At 46.8% G+C, this 16,605-nt stretch overlaps 1 protein-coding gene and 1 pseudogene across 1 annotated transcript; both read left to right on the top strand.

Moving 5' to 3' along the window:
* Positions 1 to 301: 301 nt before the first annotated feature.
* LOC121329610 (heat shock protein HSP 90-alpha 1-like) lies at positions 302 to 6,731 on the top strand. Its single transcript, XM_041275278.1, has 11 exons — positions 302 to 408; positions 543 to 698; positions 1,899 to 2,265; positions 2,621 to 2,754; positions 3,278 to 3,586; positions 4,005 to 4,170; positions 4,426 to 4,616; positions 4,736 to 4,883; positions 5,100 to 5,368; positions 5,835 to 6,168; positions 6,547 to 6,731. The coding sequence occupies exons 2-11, from the start codon at positions 543 to 545 to the stop codon at positions 6,654 to 6,656; spliced, it is 2,184 nt and encodes a 727-aa protein (XP_041131212.1). The 5' UTR covers positions 302 to 408; the 3' UTR covers positions 6,657 to 6,731.
* Positions 6,732 to 11,282: 4,551 nt separating this feature from the next.
* On the top strand, positions 11,283 to 16,273 carry LOC121329612 (annotated as a pseudogene).
* Positions 16,274 to 16,605: the final 332 nt, after the last annotated feature.

The raw sequence follows: 16,605 nt of genomic DNA, 5'->3' as shown, positions 1-16,605 counted from the left end.
AAGTTGAAAATAATATTTAAAAAAATAAATACAAAAGGCATATTATTAATGGCATAAAAAAGTTACAGATATATTTTTTACTTTTTTCTGTCTAGTTGTACAGCAAAATGCAAAGGCAGCACTGAGTCGTGCAATGTGACTGGCAGGGCCACACTGTGCCTCTGTAGCCCTAAAAGGAGCCTGTCTGACACTGACAGCTGCAGGAGATGCCCTGCTCGCTGTTGCTTTCTTTAGTCCCATGTTCCAATTGACATTCCTTCCAGGAGTTTCTGAATGAGAACTTCTAGAGAGCCAGCGTCATATAAAAGCAGGCAGGCAGAGCGAGAGAGGGGTCAGAATCACAGAAACGCAGTGGCAGAAGGAAGAGTCACAAACAAGAAAGAAGACGACTCGAGCTGATCACCCAAGGTCAGTAAGGCAGAGCCACATGGGCACAGCTTATACTAGATGCCTTTCCATCTGATCTGAATCCACTACAAGGTTTGTTGTTTGTTTAAGGTAGTATTAAGCGGTTCACACATATTTATTCTTTATGGTTTCAGATGCCGGAGCAAATGAAGAGCACCCAGTCAATGGAGGAGGAGGTGGAGACCTTCGCCTTCCAGGCGGAAATCGCACAGCTCATGTCCCTGATCATCAACACCTTCTACTCCAACAAAGAGATCTTCCTGAGGGAGCTCATCTCCAACTCCTCTGATGTGAGTTCACTAATGTTTTAGGAGCAGCACATGTATTCACAGCTCATCTCTAACTCCTCTGATGTGAGTTCACTAATGTTTTAGGAGCAGCACATGTATTCACAGCTCATCTCTAACTCCTCTGATGTGAGTTCACTAATGTTTTAGGAGCAGCACATGTATTCACAGCTCATCTCTAACTCCTCTGATGTGAGTTCACTAATGTTTTAGGAGCAGCACATGTATTCACAGCTCATCTCTAACTCCTCTGATGTGAGTTCACTAATGTTTTAGGAGCAGCACATGTATTCACAGCTCATCTCTAACTCCTCTGATGTGAGTTCACTAATGTTTTAGGAGCAGCACATGTATTCACAGCTCATCTCTAACTCCTCTGATGTGAGTTCACTAATGTTTTAGGAGCAGCACATGTATTCACAGCTCATCTTTAACTCCTCTGATGTGAGTTCACTAATGTTTTAGGAGCAGCACATGTATTCACAGCTCATCTCTATCTCCTCTGACGTGAGTTCACTAATGTTTTAGGAGCAGCACATGTTTTCACTGCAACAGTGGAAAACAAAGTTGCTGTATTATGAATGGGAGGGAGAAAAAAAAAACAACAACTCTAAAACCATGATTATCCAAAAATGTCGGATGATATAAGAAACATATTATTTAGACGCGTTTGGATTGTGATGCATGTGTTACCCTTGATAAGGGCTTCTAGCTGAAGCATTACTCTGTGCTTACTGTTATAAGGCTCTCTGGTGAGCGATTTAAAAAGTCCAGTAGTCAGTAAAAACACTAATGGATCTAATTTGACCCAAGAACTGTAAGAAGTAACCATACAAGCTTGTTTCCCTAATAAAAGTGTCCCATAGTAAAAATAAAAGCACAGCAAAGTGTAATAAAGCACAGTGCTAAAGCATAAGGAAGAACTGTAAAGCACAGAGCCACAGTAAACAGTATTAAAAAACATAGTAAACTAACCCATATAAAAGTTTCCCATAGTAAAAGCACAGCAAAGTGTAATAAAGCACAGTGAAAGAATGGGTAAGCAAAGAAAAACCCAGAGAGGTACAGCGAAGCATATTAAAAACATGTCACACTATAGTAATTAGAGTAATGTAGTGTAACCTGGGAATTATAACCATGGAAAAAGAATCTGAAAACGGGAAGATTACCGATTCATACTCTGAATGGATGTCCTCTTTCTAGGCTCTGGACAAAATCCGCTATGAAAGCTTGACTGACCCCAGCAGGCTTGACTCGTGCAAACAGCTGAAGGTTGACATAATTCCTGACCTACTGACCCGCACCCTGACCATTGTAGACACTGGGATCGGCATGACCAAGGCTGACCTCATCAATAACCTGGGAACCATCGCCAAGTCTGGAACCAAAGCCTTCATGGAGGCCTTGGCTGCCGGGGCTGATATCTCCATGATCGGCCAGTTCGGTGTGGGGTTCTACTCTGCTTACCTGGTGGCTGAGAAAGTGACCGTCATCACCAAACACAACGACGATGAGCAGTACCTGTGGGAATCGGCCGCTGGGGGCTCCTTCACTGTGAAACTAGATAATGGTAAGTTACAGCGAAAGTCTGATAGACCAGGGTTAGAAACTCACACCAACCCTGCACCCAAACCTGGGTTTCAGAACTGCCCCCCTTGTTTGGGTAGATTATCGAAATGACCAGGTGCCTGCAAACAAACCCCTGCTGAATCTGCTCTGAGCTGATGGTATTGATCACAGAATGAGTAACTCACCTGGGGGTCTATGGGCTGCTGTTAGCTGTTCATGCAGCCAGAGGGGGAGGTACAGATTATTTAAGTTTTATAGCACAAATTCATGTCTCCTGATCATTTAAACAATACATTTCTGATCACAGCAGAATGTACCATGTGATCCTTATCACAGTGAATTTGTATCATTTCCAGGGGAACCCATCGGTCGTGGCACCAAAGTTATACTTCGGCTCAAGGAAGACCAAGTGGAGTATCTCGAGGAAAAACGAATCAAAGAAATCGTGAAGAAACACTCGCAATTCATCGGATACCCAATCACACTCTATGTAAGTGTTCAGAAACTCACAAGAGACACACTGCACCATAACCTTGAGTGACTGCAGCAGCGTGGGAGCACTCAGAGAGTTATAAATAGATAGCATGACTCTAAAGGAAACTTTATACAGCACAACTCTAAAGGAAAGTTTATACAGCAGTGACCAAGTACCTAGAGCCAGGAGCCATGCTCACACAAATGGGGGACTGTCACAAGACCTGTCTTAGTTTACAGATCACTAGAAGTCAGGATGAACTGGTCAGTCACACTGGTTTCAATTACATTTTAATGTCAGCGTGTTTCAAAGTGATTTGAATGACTGAGGCATCTTCAATGAGCAGCTGCAAGCCTTGAGCTGACACCAAGGTTCAGTCGTCCTGAACCCAACTCAACTCAAATCCAACTTTTCTTTGAAGCACACAGTTAAAAGTTTCAGCACAATAACCTGCCTGCCATGACCCCAACGGCATGCTGATAGCTTTCGATATGCAGTTCTATGAACAGGAAAGACCTCACACTTTGTATTTTTGCAGGTGGAGAAGCAGAGAGAGAAGGAGGTGGACATGGATGATGTGAAGGAGGAGGAGCTTGAGAAGAAGGCGGAGCCCGAGGGCGCGAAGAGCGATGCCCCCCAGATTGAGGACGTCGGCTCGGATGAGGAAGAGGACAAGGACGGCAGCAACAAAAGAAAGAAGAAGATCAAGGAGAAGTACATCGACGCCCAGGAGCTCAACAAGACCAAGCCCCTCTGGACCAGGAACCCCGATGACATCACCACCGAGGAGTATGGAGAGTTCTACAAGAGCCTCACCAACGACTGGGAGGACCACCTGGCTGTCAAAGTGAGTCTTCATCTCATTTGAATGACACACCAGTACCAGTGCAGACAGCTGCAGGGTTATCACAGGGCACTGAACATTATTTTTTGTGAAAGGAAAAATATTTAAAGGAACATAAAGCCCCTTTATTCAGGAACGGTGGCTTGAAACCTGGTTCCAGGAGAACAGCATCAAACCCAAGACTCCCCTGGTGTGCTGTGCAGTGGCCTGAAACCTAGTCTTCTGAAAACAAATTCCAAGCCACAAACTTCCCATCAGCTTTAGGCACACTTTAAAGCCCTTTACTTAATCTTCTCTGCGTTAGATGTTTTAAAATCTTCTTCTAGTTTGATACAGTGCTTTAATGTGAAATGATGACTCTATTCAAAAGTTTTCTAAATAAAATATGAATGACAGCCTGTTGGTTTAATTTCCTGTACAGCATTTCTCAGTGGAGGGTCAGCTGGAGTTCAGGGCCCTGCTCTTCGTTCCGAGGCGGGCGGCTTTTGACCTGTTTGAGAACAAGAAGAAGAAGAACAACATCAAGCTGTACGTGCGCAGAGTCTTCATCATGGACAACTGTGATGAGCTCATGCCTGAGTATCTCAGTGAGTGCAACCCTTCACATGGAGCTCATTGTTAACCCGCTAGGCTTCTAATATCTGACACTCCATTTCCATGACACTCCCAACAGCGACTGGGTTTAGATCACTTTTAAGTGATCTTCATCCAAATTGCAACAGATGATATTAACCGGTTACCAAAATAAATTAGTTTGCCCTTGCCTGAACGGAAATCTGTAATTGTTAGAGAAAGTGTCCTTGATTCAGATGCTGAATTAATGATCACCCTCCAATGTCCAGATTTCATCAAAGGCGTGGTGGACTCTGAAGATCTTCCCCTGAACATTTCCCGCGAGATGCTGCAGCAGAGTAAGATCCTCAAAGTGATCCGCAAGAACCTGGTCAAGAAATGTATGGAGCTCTTCAGCGAACTCACAGAGGACAAGGACAACTACAAGAAGTACTACGAGCAGTTCGGCAAGAACATCAAGGTATGAAGCTGCTGCAGCATGTATGTTACTGGAACGCAGTGAATTAGCTGGAAACGGGCCTCCAGTCCCAAGAGCATTTCGGCATGATTGACGGTACTTTACATTGTTTGTTTTTCCAGCTTGGAATTCATGAGGATTCCCAGAACCGTAAGAAGCTTTCTGAAATGCTTCGCTACTACACTTCTGCATCGGGTGATGAGATGGTCTCTTTGAAGGACTATGTGTCCCGAATGAAGGACACCCAGAAGCACATCTACTACATCACTGGTGGGTAGCCCTGCTTGGTGTTCCTTAAGACTCCCCTCCCCCGATCCAGACTCTACCTAGCATGCTGTTAATGAATGCTAAGTGGATCAGTATAGTTTAGTTTAGTTTAGTTTTATAGTATGTTTTTCCCTAAATGATGAATTGTGCACAGACTGCAGCCCTGCTCGCGCCCTGTCCAGCGCTGTGTTAATGAACACGTCGGTGTGCTTGGTGCAGGTGAGACCAAGGAGCAGGTATCCCACTCTGCCTTTGTGGAGCGCCTGCGGAAGCACGGCCTGGAGGTGATCTACATGATCGAGCCCATTGACGAGTACTGTGTGCAGCAGCTCAAGGAGTTTGATGGCAAGACCTTGGTGTCGGTGACCAAGGAGGGGCTGGAGCTCCCCGAGGATGAGGCAGAGAAGAAGCAGGCAGAGGAGATGAAGGCCAAGTTTGAGAGCCTCTGCAAGATCATTAAAGACATCCTGGACAAAAAGATTGAAAAAGTAAGCAAGCATATTCCCTTTCATTGACTCTCAGCAGCACTACTGCACTAGCCCTGGTTATTACTGAGCTATTCTGGGTTGGCGGTACAAGGCATCTCTTTACATGGTGTAACCGGGCGGAGACTGGGTGTGAATCGGCGACCCCATGCTCCGCAAGCAAGCGTCTTAACCACTGTACAAAAGCTCTCACCCACAGGGGACAGGATAGACTCGCAGTGTATCACTGTATCAGTGTATCAGGATGTAACCGCAATGTATCACACAGCCTTGCCCCGTTACAATGGCAAACGCTTAGAATATTGAATATGCAACCGCCTTAAGAAAAAGTATACAGACTCTCATGGCTTACAAACTGAACCTAGTATTGGGTCAATTTTTAACATATTTACAGAAAATGATTATCGTCTCCATAGAATGTAACTGAAACACATATTCTAAACCGTTTTCTCTATATATTTGTCATCAGGTAACAGTCTCCAATCGCCTGGTGTCGTCCCCCTGCTGCATCGTAACCAGCACCTATGGCTGGACCGCCAACATGGAGAGGATCATGAAGTCCCAAGCCTTGAGAGACAACTCCACCATGGGCTACATGACAGCCAAGAAACACCTAGAGATCAACCCGGACCATCCCATCATCGAGACTCTCCGGCAGAAGGCAGAGGCCGACAAGAACGACAAGTCTGTGAAGGACCTGGTCATCCTGCTCTTCGAGACCTCGCTGCTGTCCTCCGGCTTCACGCTGGATGACCCGCAGACTCATTCCAACCGCATCTACAGGATGATTAAGCTGGGGCTGGGTGAGTCTCGCTGGAATGGCTTCGACGAGTTGCCACACACAGGAAGTGCTGGCCATGCTTTGTGATTCTTCGCTATGCTCCTAATAGTCGCCTCTTTTGGACAGCTTGCCAGGGAGGGCACAATGCAAATGCTGTAGGTTCCATGTTGAATCAGAGCTGTGTGTTGGGTTTAGTTTTCTTTGACTATCAGGAAAAGGCTTATTGAGTTAATGAACAGCAGTGTGCTTGTTCTGTGTTTGATGAAGACAGAGGTTCCAGTGCAGTGCATGACGAGGACTGCAGTGTTACTGAAGAGGTGAACTGCACGCTGTCGTGCCCTGGTCGGGACCTCATTCACTCTGTATGGTTTTTAAATGCTTGTGTGTTTTACCACTCTAGGTATTGACGATGATGACGCGATTGCTGATGAGATCGTCCAGCCTGCTGAAGAGGACATGCCTCTTCTGGAGGAAGATGGGAACTCTTCCCGAATGGAAGAAGTCGATTAAAGACAAGCCCATGCACACAATTACCAAGCTAATCATTACAGTTAAATGTTTTTTTTTTTTTTTTTTTTTTTTTTTTTTTTTTTTTTTTACTATTAAATATAGTTTTGTTACAATGGTTTACCTTGTAAAAGGCTACGCGATTGCAATATTTATTCTTTTTATCATTATGATATTTATTTTCGTTTTTAAGGATTCAACCCTTTTAGTTTTTCTGTGCTTTTTGTACTTTTACAGACTGACACTGCAGATGTACAGTGGAAGGAATCAAACTGAGTAAACCGATCATTTAGACACAACAGTGTTTTGTAACAAAAAAAAACAATAGATAATTCCCGTATCTTGTAAAATAAATGTATATGTGTAAAACTGTTCCAATTCTAATTTCTTTCTAATAAATGTCTTTGTACAAAACACTCAATGCAAGCCTGTGGGATTTGTAAAAAAAAATACAAACATAGAACAGCCTGTACAAAACCAAATGCATGTTAATTGCAGAAGATCTCTGAAAAATAACCAAAATTGTGTTTAGCCAAGATTGATATATTTTAAATGCAGCATTTTCTGAATTCATTTAACATAAATAGGAATAAGAATTACATTGAATAACACTGAATAGATCATCAGTTTGCAGTGTACATTCAGATAAATGTATTTTTCATCGAAACGGCTTTTTAATATTATGAAAAAGCAACTAAGGGGGGGGGGGGGGGGGGGGGGGGGGGGTGATAGTGTTTCACGTTTTAATGTTGGAACCTGCTTTATAAAAGCCTCCCACTTTTGATGATGAAACTCAGTAAAGGCGTGGCCTCGTTTAAAAAGTCCATTGTCCCCGCCCATGTATGCAAATAAAAAGAACCGACGGGGAAAGGCAGCCAGACATGATTGACAGGTTCCTAACAGGCTGGTGGTTTCGAAACGTTTCTGGAGCGCGCGCCGGGCTGTGTTTAAACCGGGGGAGGGGGCGCGCTGGCCGGGCTGTGTTTAAACCGGGGGAGGGGGAGCGCTGGCCGGGCTGTGTTTAAACCGGGGGAGGGGGAGCGCTGGCCGGGCTGTGTTTAAACCGGGGGAGGGGGAGCGCTGGCCGGGCTGTGTTTAAACCGGGGGAGGGGGAGCGCTGGCCGGGCTGTGTTTAAACCGGGGGAGGGGGAGCGCTGGCCGGGCTGTGTTTAAACCGGGGGAGGGGGAGCGCTGGCCGGGCTGTGTTTAAACCGGGGGAGGGGGAGCGCTGGCCGGGCTGTGTTTAAACCGGGGGAGGGGGCGCGCTGGCCGGGCTGTGTTTAAACCGGGGGAGGGGGAGCGCTGGCCGGGCTGTGTTTAAACCGGGGGAGGGGGAAACCGCGCTGGCCGGGCTGTGTTTAAACCGGGGGAGGGGGAGCGCTGGCCGGGCTGTGTTTAAACCGGGGGAGGGGGAGCGCTGGCCGGGCTGTGTTTAAACCGGGGGAGGGGGCGCGCTGGCCGGGCTGTGTTTAAACCGGGGGAGGGGGAGCGCTGGCCGGGCTGTGTTTAAACCGGGGGAGGGGGAGCGCTGGCCGGGCTGTGTTTAAACCGGGGGAGGGGGAGCGCTGGCCGGGCTGTGTTTAAACCGGGGGAGGGGGAGCGCTGGCCGGGCTGTGTTTAAACCGGGGGAGGGGGAGCGCTGGCCGGGCTGTGTTTAAACCGGGGGAGGGGGCGCGCTGGCCGGGCTGTGTTTAAACCGGGGGAGGGGGAGCGCTGGCCGGGCTGTGTTTAAACCGGGGGAGGGGGCGCGCTGGCCGGGCTGTGTTTAAACCGGGGGAGGGGGCGCGCTGGCCGGGCTGTGTTTAAACCGGGGGAGGGGGCGCGCTGGCCGGGCTGTGTTTAAACCGGGGGAGGGGGCGCGCTGGCCGGGCTGTGTTTAAACCGGGGGAGGGGGCGCGCTGGCCGGGCTGTGTTTAAACCGGGGGAGGGGGAGCGCTGGCCGGGCTGTGTTTAAACCGGGGGAGGGGGAGCGCTGGCCGGGCTGTGTTTAAACCGGGGGAGGGGGAGCGCTGGCCGGGCTGTGTTTAAACCGGGGGAGGGGGCGCGCTGGCCGGGCTGTGTTTAAACCGGGGGAGGGGGAGCGCTGGCCGGGCTGTGTTTAAACCGGGGGAGGGGGAGCGCTGGCCGGGCTGTGTTTAAACCGGGGGAGGGGGAGCGCTGGCCGGGCTGTGTTTAAACCGGGGGAGGGGGCGCGCTGGCCGGGCTGTGTTTAAACCGGGGGAGGGGGCGCGCTGGCCGGGCTGTGTTTAAACCGGGGGAGGGGGCGCGCTGGCCGGGCTGTGTTTAAACCGCGCTGGCCGGGCTGTGTTTAAACCGGGGGAGGGGGAGCGCTGGCCGGGCTGTGTTTAAACCGGGGGAGGGGGAGCGCTGGCCGGGCTGTGTTTAAACCGGGGGAGGGGGAGCGCTGGCCGGGCTGTGTTTAAACCGGGGGAGGGGGAGCGCTGGCCGGGCTGTGTTTAAACCGGGGGAGGGGGAAACCGGGGGAGGGGGAGCGCTGGCCGGGCTGTGTTTAAACCGGGGGAGGGGGAGCGCTGGCCGGGCTGTGTTTAAACCGGGGGAGGGGGAGCGCTGGCCGGGCTGTGTTTAAACCGGGGGAGGGGGAGCGCTGGCCGGGCTGTGTTTAAACCGGGGGAGGGGGAGCGCTGGCCGGGCTGTGTTTAAACCGGGGGAGGGGGAGCGCTGGCCGGGCTGTGTTTAAACCGGGGGAGGGGGAGCGCTGGCCGGGCTGTGTTTAAACCGGGGGAGGGGGAGCGCTGGCCGGGCTGTGTTTAAACCGGGGGAGGGGGAGCGCTGGCCGGGCTGTGTTTAAACCGGGGGAGGGGGAGCGCTGGCCGGGCTGTGTTTAAACCGGGGGAGGGGGAGCGCTGGCCGGGCTGTGTTTAAACCGGGGGAGGGGGAGCGCTGGCCGGGCTGTGTTTAAACCGGGGGAGGGGGAGCGCTGGCCGGGCTGTGTTTAAACCGGGGGAGGGGGAGCGCTGGCCGGGCTGTGTTTAAACCGGGGGAGGGGGAGCGCTGGCCGGGCTGTGTTTAAACCGGGGGAGGGGGCGCGCTGGCCGGGGCTGCGTGAGGACAGCAGGGGGAGAGCGGGAAGAGGGAGCAGCACCTTGAAGCACACTGATAATACAGGGGAGTTAGCAGACCCCAAGAACAAGGTAAGTCTGAGGGAAGGATTGTTATTTGTTATACTTTGTTCTTACAAACACCCTTTTTAATTAATGAATTGAAAGAAAATTTATTTATTTATTTATTTTTTGCAGTCGATATTATGTTAGTCTATGATCATCGATTTTATAACACCTGATGTACTTTGTAGTATAATTATACGGCTAGAAAAGAAGAAATATCTTTCTAAAATAATAATGTTAACTTTTTGAGAGATGTACAATATACAGTGAACATTATAAGGCTGTCGAGCTCGACCTTTGAGTGAGTAAGTTATTTGGTTAAGTTATCCTTGCTTGAAGTGTAGTTGAATTTGATTTTAATTGTATTTAACCAATTCGTAGCAGCTGTATATATTCAAGGAATGTAACACATGTCTTTCCGGTTAGGTAATCTCATCCGTGGGGATCAATATACAGTAATGTTTATGTAGAAGATAACATTATATCCTCGGAGGGAGACGTTTTATAAATGTCAATTTTAGTGATGAAAATGAGTGTGAATGAATTTCCGAACAGGGTCTTAATACAACCTTAATGCAGTCAACACAGTACAGTTGTGTATGGATGGAGCAGACAGTAGTTTCTGGAAGCTTGCATTCCCGTTTGCCTCCACCAGGGGGAGTTTCGATAACTGTGGCAATGCCTTGAAGACATGTCAAGCACATACGTATAGGTACAAGTCAAGGTTTAAAACAATCTCCAACAGCATACTCCATTTGACCATAGTGTTTTATTACTGAACCCCCATTTAATCCATAAAAAGGCTCAGGCAGCTGCTAATTATAACGGGTGTATGGAGGTCCCTTATGTTTTCAGTGTGTTTAACACTTTCACTGCTACCCTTGTCATTGTGGAGTGGATCTCATTTAATTTACCATGTCTCCAGCCCTCCCTTATAAAATTGTCCTAGTACCATAGTATGTCATGTTTTATGAATTTAAAAAAAACTTGCATGGGCTTTACAGTGCTTCCCTGTGCGTTACTTTGCATTCACTGTGTGCTTAATTACACTTTCCTGTAGGATGACTTTTATATGGGTTAGTTTACCATGGTTTGTGTTTTTAGTATGCTTTACCATACCTCTCTGCTTTACAATTATTTCCTATGCTTTATTACACTTTTCTGTGCTTTTACTGCGGGGAAACATTTTTTTATGAAGGCTCTTCTGCAGTTGAGTGCAGAAGGAGCTCCCTTTGCTTTCTTGTAATGTGCAGACCTGCGTACTGGTGCCATGCATGTCATGGGTGTTCAGTTCTGTTCAATTTCTTAAACTTAAGGATTGAACATGTTTTCAGTAAAATTGGGAATTGTCATTTACTTTCTCTTATGATGCAACTAATGTGTGAGATTGCAGGTGCACTATCTATGTGCACATCCTGCTGTTTATTGATGCAGCATGTCTCTGACAATGGTTGAACACTGAAGCTCGAAAAATCCCTGACTTGTTTCTCAATGCTCTGTTTAGATGCCAGAGGAAGCAGCGGCCGCTGCCACTCATGACCAGCCAATGGAGGAGGAGGTGGAGACCTTCGCCTTCCAGGCGGAAATCGCACAGCTCATGTCCCTGATCATCAACACCTTCTACTCCAACAAAGAGATCTTCCTGAGGGAGCTCATCTCCAACTCCTCCGATGTGAGTTCTACTCATTGGTATACTTAATTCATTACCACTCGGGACACCGAAGTCATTGGTACAACGGGATCCAAGTGTCTCTTTCCTGGCTTCAGGTCCCTAACCCCTTTGATCCAGTTCCGTCCATGTTTCTGAGTTTATTTGTTCATAACATTAAAAAATGTTAAGGTGTGGTGGTGAATAAGTTAATTATCTTAAGCATATCTTAAGTCAACTTTTTTTCCCTCAATTTTCTGTTAAGTTGATCTCAGCTGGATTACTACAGAGTTAGGTGTGTATAAATAATTGCTTGTTTCTTTATTGCTGTTAAGGCGCTGGACAAAATCAGATATGAAAGTCTTACAGATCCTAGTAAACTCGATTCTGGAAAGGACTTGAAGATTGAACTGATTCCTAACAAGCAGGATCGCACCCTGACCATTGTAGACACTGGGATCGGCATGACCAAGGCTGACCTCATCAATAACCTGGGGACCATCGCCAAGTCTGGAACCAAAGCCTTCATGGAGGCCTTGGCTGCCGGGGCCGATATCTCCATGATCGGCCAGTTTGGTGTGGGGTTCTACTCTGCTTACCTGGTGGCTGAGAAAGTGACCGTCATCACCAAACACAACGATGATGAGCAGTACGAATGGGAGTCTTCAGCTGGGGGCTCCTTCACTGTCAGAACGGACAGTTGTAAGTACCCAGACTGAGGAAGAACCTGGCACGTTTAACAATGGCTTGACATGATGGTGCATTCAATCATAAACCCAGCTTTCAAACTCGTTGGGGCCAATTTTCAAAATGCTCACTCAAAGAAATGTAATAAATTCAATGACTAGAATGAAGAAATTGAAAATGACTTGTTTGAAGCTTTTGTCACCGAATTAAGTTTCTTTTAGTATTTCTTAATCTTAAAACTTTGAGCACTTGCAGAAGTAAAACATGTTGCTTGTTAACTTGTGTTAACATTCAAACATTGATAATTCATATGAGCCTATAATGAAGTTATTTTTTATATGTTTATTAGCTGAGCAATGCCAGCGAGGGACGAAGGTGATCCTGCACCTGAAGGAGGACCAGACAGATTACCTTGAGGAGAAGAGGATTAAAGAGATTGTAAAGAAGCACTCGCAGTTCATTGGCTATCCCATTACTCTGTTTGTAAGTGTTCAGTTAGTCACACTTGACAGCCTTTTAATAAACATGGACTGTATGATAAAGTAGTAGCTTGGATATGACAGTCCTGAGTACTGTCAGTTAAGAGAAGCAGTAATAACTACTAAATACTAGAAGTACATTTTTAAAAAAGCTCTTCATAATTGCACAGTGCTGCTGTGTGGCCTGTCACAAAGTTCAGATACTCAGCCTGTGGCTAGTCTGTCAGTATCTACTATGCACTTCCATTGTTCAATACTCTGCCCAGCTGAATCATCTGATTGTCTATCCGCAAGATGCCTTGCAGTGCAACTGTGAACCCTGCACTGCTACATAAAGGATGTCGCTTGCAGTACCTTTGACGCACGGCTCATAGTAGGGGGTTGCTGTAACAGTGCTGTGACGTGTGGAGCGGCCCTCAGGGTTCATGTAAAAATGGTGTCCCTGGCTGTGTCACATGGCCTCAGTGCTGTTCGGCAGAGTCTTTATTCTTGCTGTGCAGGTGGAGAAGGAGCGAGACAAGGAGGTGAGTGATGACGAGGCAGAGGAGGAGAAGGACGGGGAGAAGAAAGAGGAGGAGGACAAGCCAGAGATGGAGGACAAGCCTGAGATTGAGGATGTGGGCTCAGACGAGGAGGAAGATGATAAGGAGAAGAAGAAGAAGAAGAAGAAGAAGAAGAAGAAGAAGAAGAAGAAGAAGAAAAAGATCAAGGAGAAGTACATTGACCAGGAAGAGCTCAACAAGACCAAGCCCCTCTGGACCAGGAACCCCGATGACATCACCACCGAGGAGTATGGAGAGTTCTACAAGAGCCTCACCAACGACTGGGAGGACCACCTGGCTGTGAAGGTAAGCCCTCCTCCACCCTATTAACAGTACCCAACTATTAACCAGATCTGGGGCTGGTATGAGCAGAGAAATACTGCAGCAGCAAGATTCCAGAAAAACTTTTAGAAACTGCTGTAGACTTCTCCCCTGTTTGAGTTAAGTGTACATAAGGTTACCCAGGCTGTCTGCTAGTTTTGAGTAATAATGAATTGGCTCATCAAGCACTGTACTTTTTTAAATTTTTTTAATAAAACCAAAAAAAGTTTGGCTTGTGTAAGTCAGCAGGTTCCGAAAAAAGTGCTTGTGCAATTGACTGCCTAACCGTGGATTTGAACTGAATTTGAATTCCTGAATTTAAGTGATTGAAGCAGCACCAGTGTTGTAGGCTTACCTGTTTTGTATGACCCTCCTATGGAACTGTTGCTCACAGTAAAGGTTTGAAATAACCCTGGGGGTGGGGGGTGGGCACTTGGTCTTAAAGCTGTTTGTTTTCCCTGCACAGCATTTCTCAGTGGAGGGTCAGCTGGAGTTCAGGGCCCTGCTGTTCGTGCCGAAACGAGCCCCATTCGACCTGTTTGAGAATAAGAAGAAGAAAAACAACATCAAGCTGTACGTGCGCAGAGTCTTCATTATGGACAACTGTGACGAGCTCATGCCTGAGTATCTCAGTGAGTGCAAGCCTTCACATGGAGCTCATTGTTAACCTGCTAGGCTTCTAATATCTGACACTCCATTTCCATGAAATGTATGGAGCTCTTCAGCGAACTCACAGAGGACAAGGACAACTACAAGAAGTACTACGAGCAGTTCGGCAAGAACATCAAGGTATGAAGCTGCTGCAGCATGTATGTTACTGGAACGCAGTGAATTAGCTGGAAACGGGCCTCCAGTCCCAAGAGCATTTCGGCATGATTGACGGTACTTTACATTGTTTGTTTTTCCAGCTTGGAATTCATGAGGATTCCCAGAACCGTAAGAAGCTTTCTGAAATGCTTCGCTACTACACTTCTGCATCGGGTGATGAGATGGTCTCTTTGAAGGACTATGTGTCCCGAATGAAGGACACCCAGAAGCACATCTACTACATCACTGGTGGGTAGCCCTGCTTGGTGTTCCTTAAGGACTCCCCACTTCCCCCCCGCTCCGATCCAGACTCCACCTAGTATGCTGTTAACGAATGCTGAGTGGATCAGTACATCTGATAGTATGAAAAAGGCAACCAAACAATACACAGCCTGCTGTTTTTATAGTATGTTTTTTCCCAAATTATGAATTGTGCACAGACTGCAGCCCTACTCGCGCCCTGTCCAGCACTGTGTTAATGAACATGTCGGTGTGCTTGGTGCAGGTGAGACCAAGGAGCAGGTATCCCACTCTGCCTTTGTGGAGCGCCTGCGGAAGCACGGCCTGGAGGTGATCTACATGATCGAGCCTATTGACGAGTACTGTGTGCAGCAGCTCAAGGAGTTTGATGGCAAGACCTTGGTGTCGGTGACCAAGGAGGGGCTGGAGCTTCCTGAGGATGAGGCAGAGAAGAAGCAGGCAGAGGAGATGAAAGCCAAGTTTGAGAGCCTCTGCAAGATAATCAAAGACATCCTGGAAAAGAAAGTTGAAAAGGTTGGTCAAATCATAAAGGGTTTCTTTGTATGAGGACAGTGGGTAGTGGAGATACAAAATATTGGAATAGTCTGTACAGGGTTTAGTCGCCAACCAAATCAGACTTGCATGTGTGTATTTTTTAATGTGTGTGTGTCTATGCACATATATATATATATATATATATATATATATATATATATATATATATATATATATATATATATATGTGTGTGTGTAATGTGTGACTAATCAAGATGTCAGCATGGTAGCTATTGTCTGTATAACTCAAACTGGATGTTGTAGGACTTGAATAGCTGTGAGATCAGTATCTCATTGTAAGGCAACAGGTGTTAGAAATGCATACATTGCCAAAAGTATAATCACATTGCAAACCATACGTGCATGTTAAACAGTCACTTACTGAATCCAACAGGTAACAGTCTCCAACCGCCTGGTGTCGTCCCCCTGCTGCATTGTAACCAGCACCTATGGCTGGACCGCCAACATGGAGAGGATCATGAAAGCTCAGGCTCTGAGGGACAACTCCACCATGGGCTACATGGCAGCCAAGAAACACCTGGAGATCAACCCGGACCATCCCATCGTCGAGACTCTCCGGCAGAAGGCAGAGGCCGACAAGAACGACAAGTCTGTGAAGGACCTGGTCATCCTGCTCTTCGAGACCTCGCTGCTGTCCTCCGGCTTCACGCTGGACGACCCCCAGACTCACTCCAACCGCATCTACAGGATGATAAAGCTGGGACTGGGTGAGTCTGGCTGATGCTACACTAGTTTGATTAGTGCTAAATCGATGCCTTTCTGTGCTTGTTTGGCAATGCATACAGTTCCTACGCATATTCTAAACTTCAGTGCATACAATAACCCTCAGTTCTGTGTTAACATCTGAGCCAATATTTAAATGTAATGTAATTACTTTCACTCCTTTTAATGCCCACAGACCATGCGAGTGCAGCTTTGCTTGTCATTGCACACAGGGACAGTATAGTATAATATATCTGTTAATGTGAGCTATGATTTACAATGCTGCTTATTACTGTGATTACTATTGAATTGCGGTTATCTTAAAACAAATGAAGTAGCTGAATGTGTGTGGGTTTTTTGTGTTCAAGGTATTGATGAGGAAGACATGCCAACAGAGGAGGCAATCAAGGAGTCCGTTGAGGACATGCCCCCCTTAGAGGATGAAGGCGATAGCTCCCGCATGGAAGAATTTGACTGAATACCTGCTGTTAATACCGTGAATACTAATGCAGAATGTACACTTCATTTATAAATACGGCTTTCCTGGAGTTTGGCTACAGTTAAGCGCTTGCTCATTGGTCTCGACTGCTTTTCTTTACATGAGAAAAGAAATTAAGATGTTCAGATGTTTTTTACATTCCAGTGCATTTGTCATGTGGTTTGCATGTGTTTTTATTTATTTATTTATTTTTTACTTTTGGTATTCTGTTGTGCTGTACATTTCATCCTTAATGTCAAAAGTATCCGATAAAATGTTCTGTGAATAATGTTGGTCTCTCCTGCTTTGATTTTCAATGTCAGCTGGATTCTGTACAGACTGAGTAA

This window comes from Polyodon spathula, chromosome 17 (assembly GCF_017654505.1).
Source record: "Polyodon spathula isolate WHYD16114869_AA chromosome 17, ASM1765450v1, whole genome shotgun sequence".
Classification (NCBI taxonomy): Eukaryota; Metazoa; Chordata; class Actinopteri; order Acipenseriformes; family Polyodontidae; genus Polyodon; species Polyodon spathula.
This window is presented reverse-complemented; position numbering and strand designations above follow the sequence as displayed.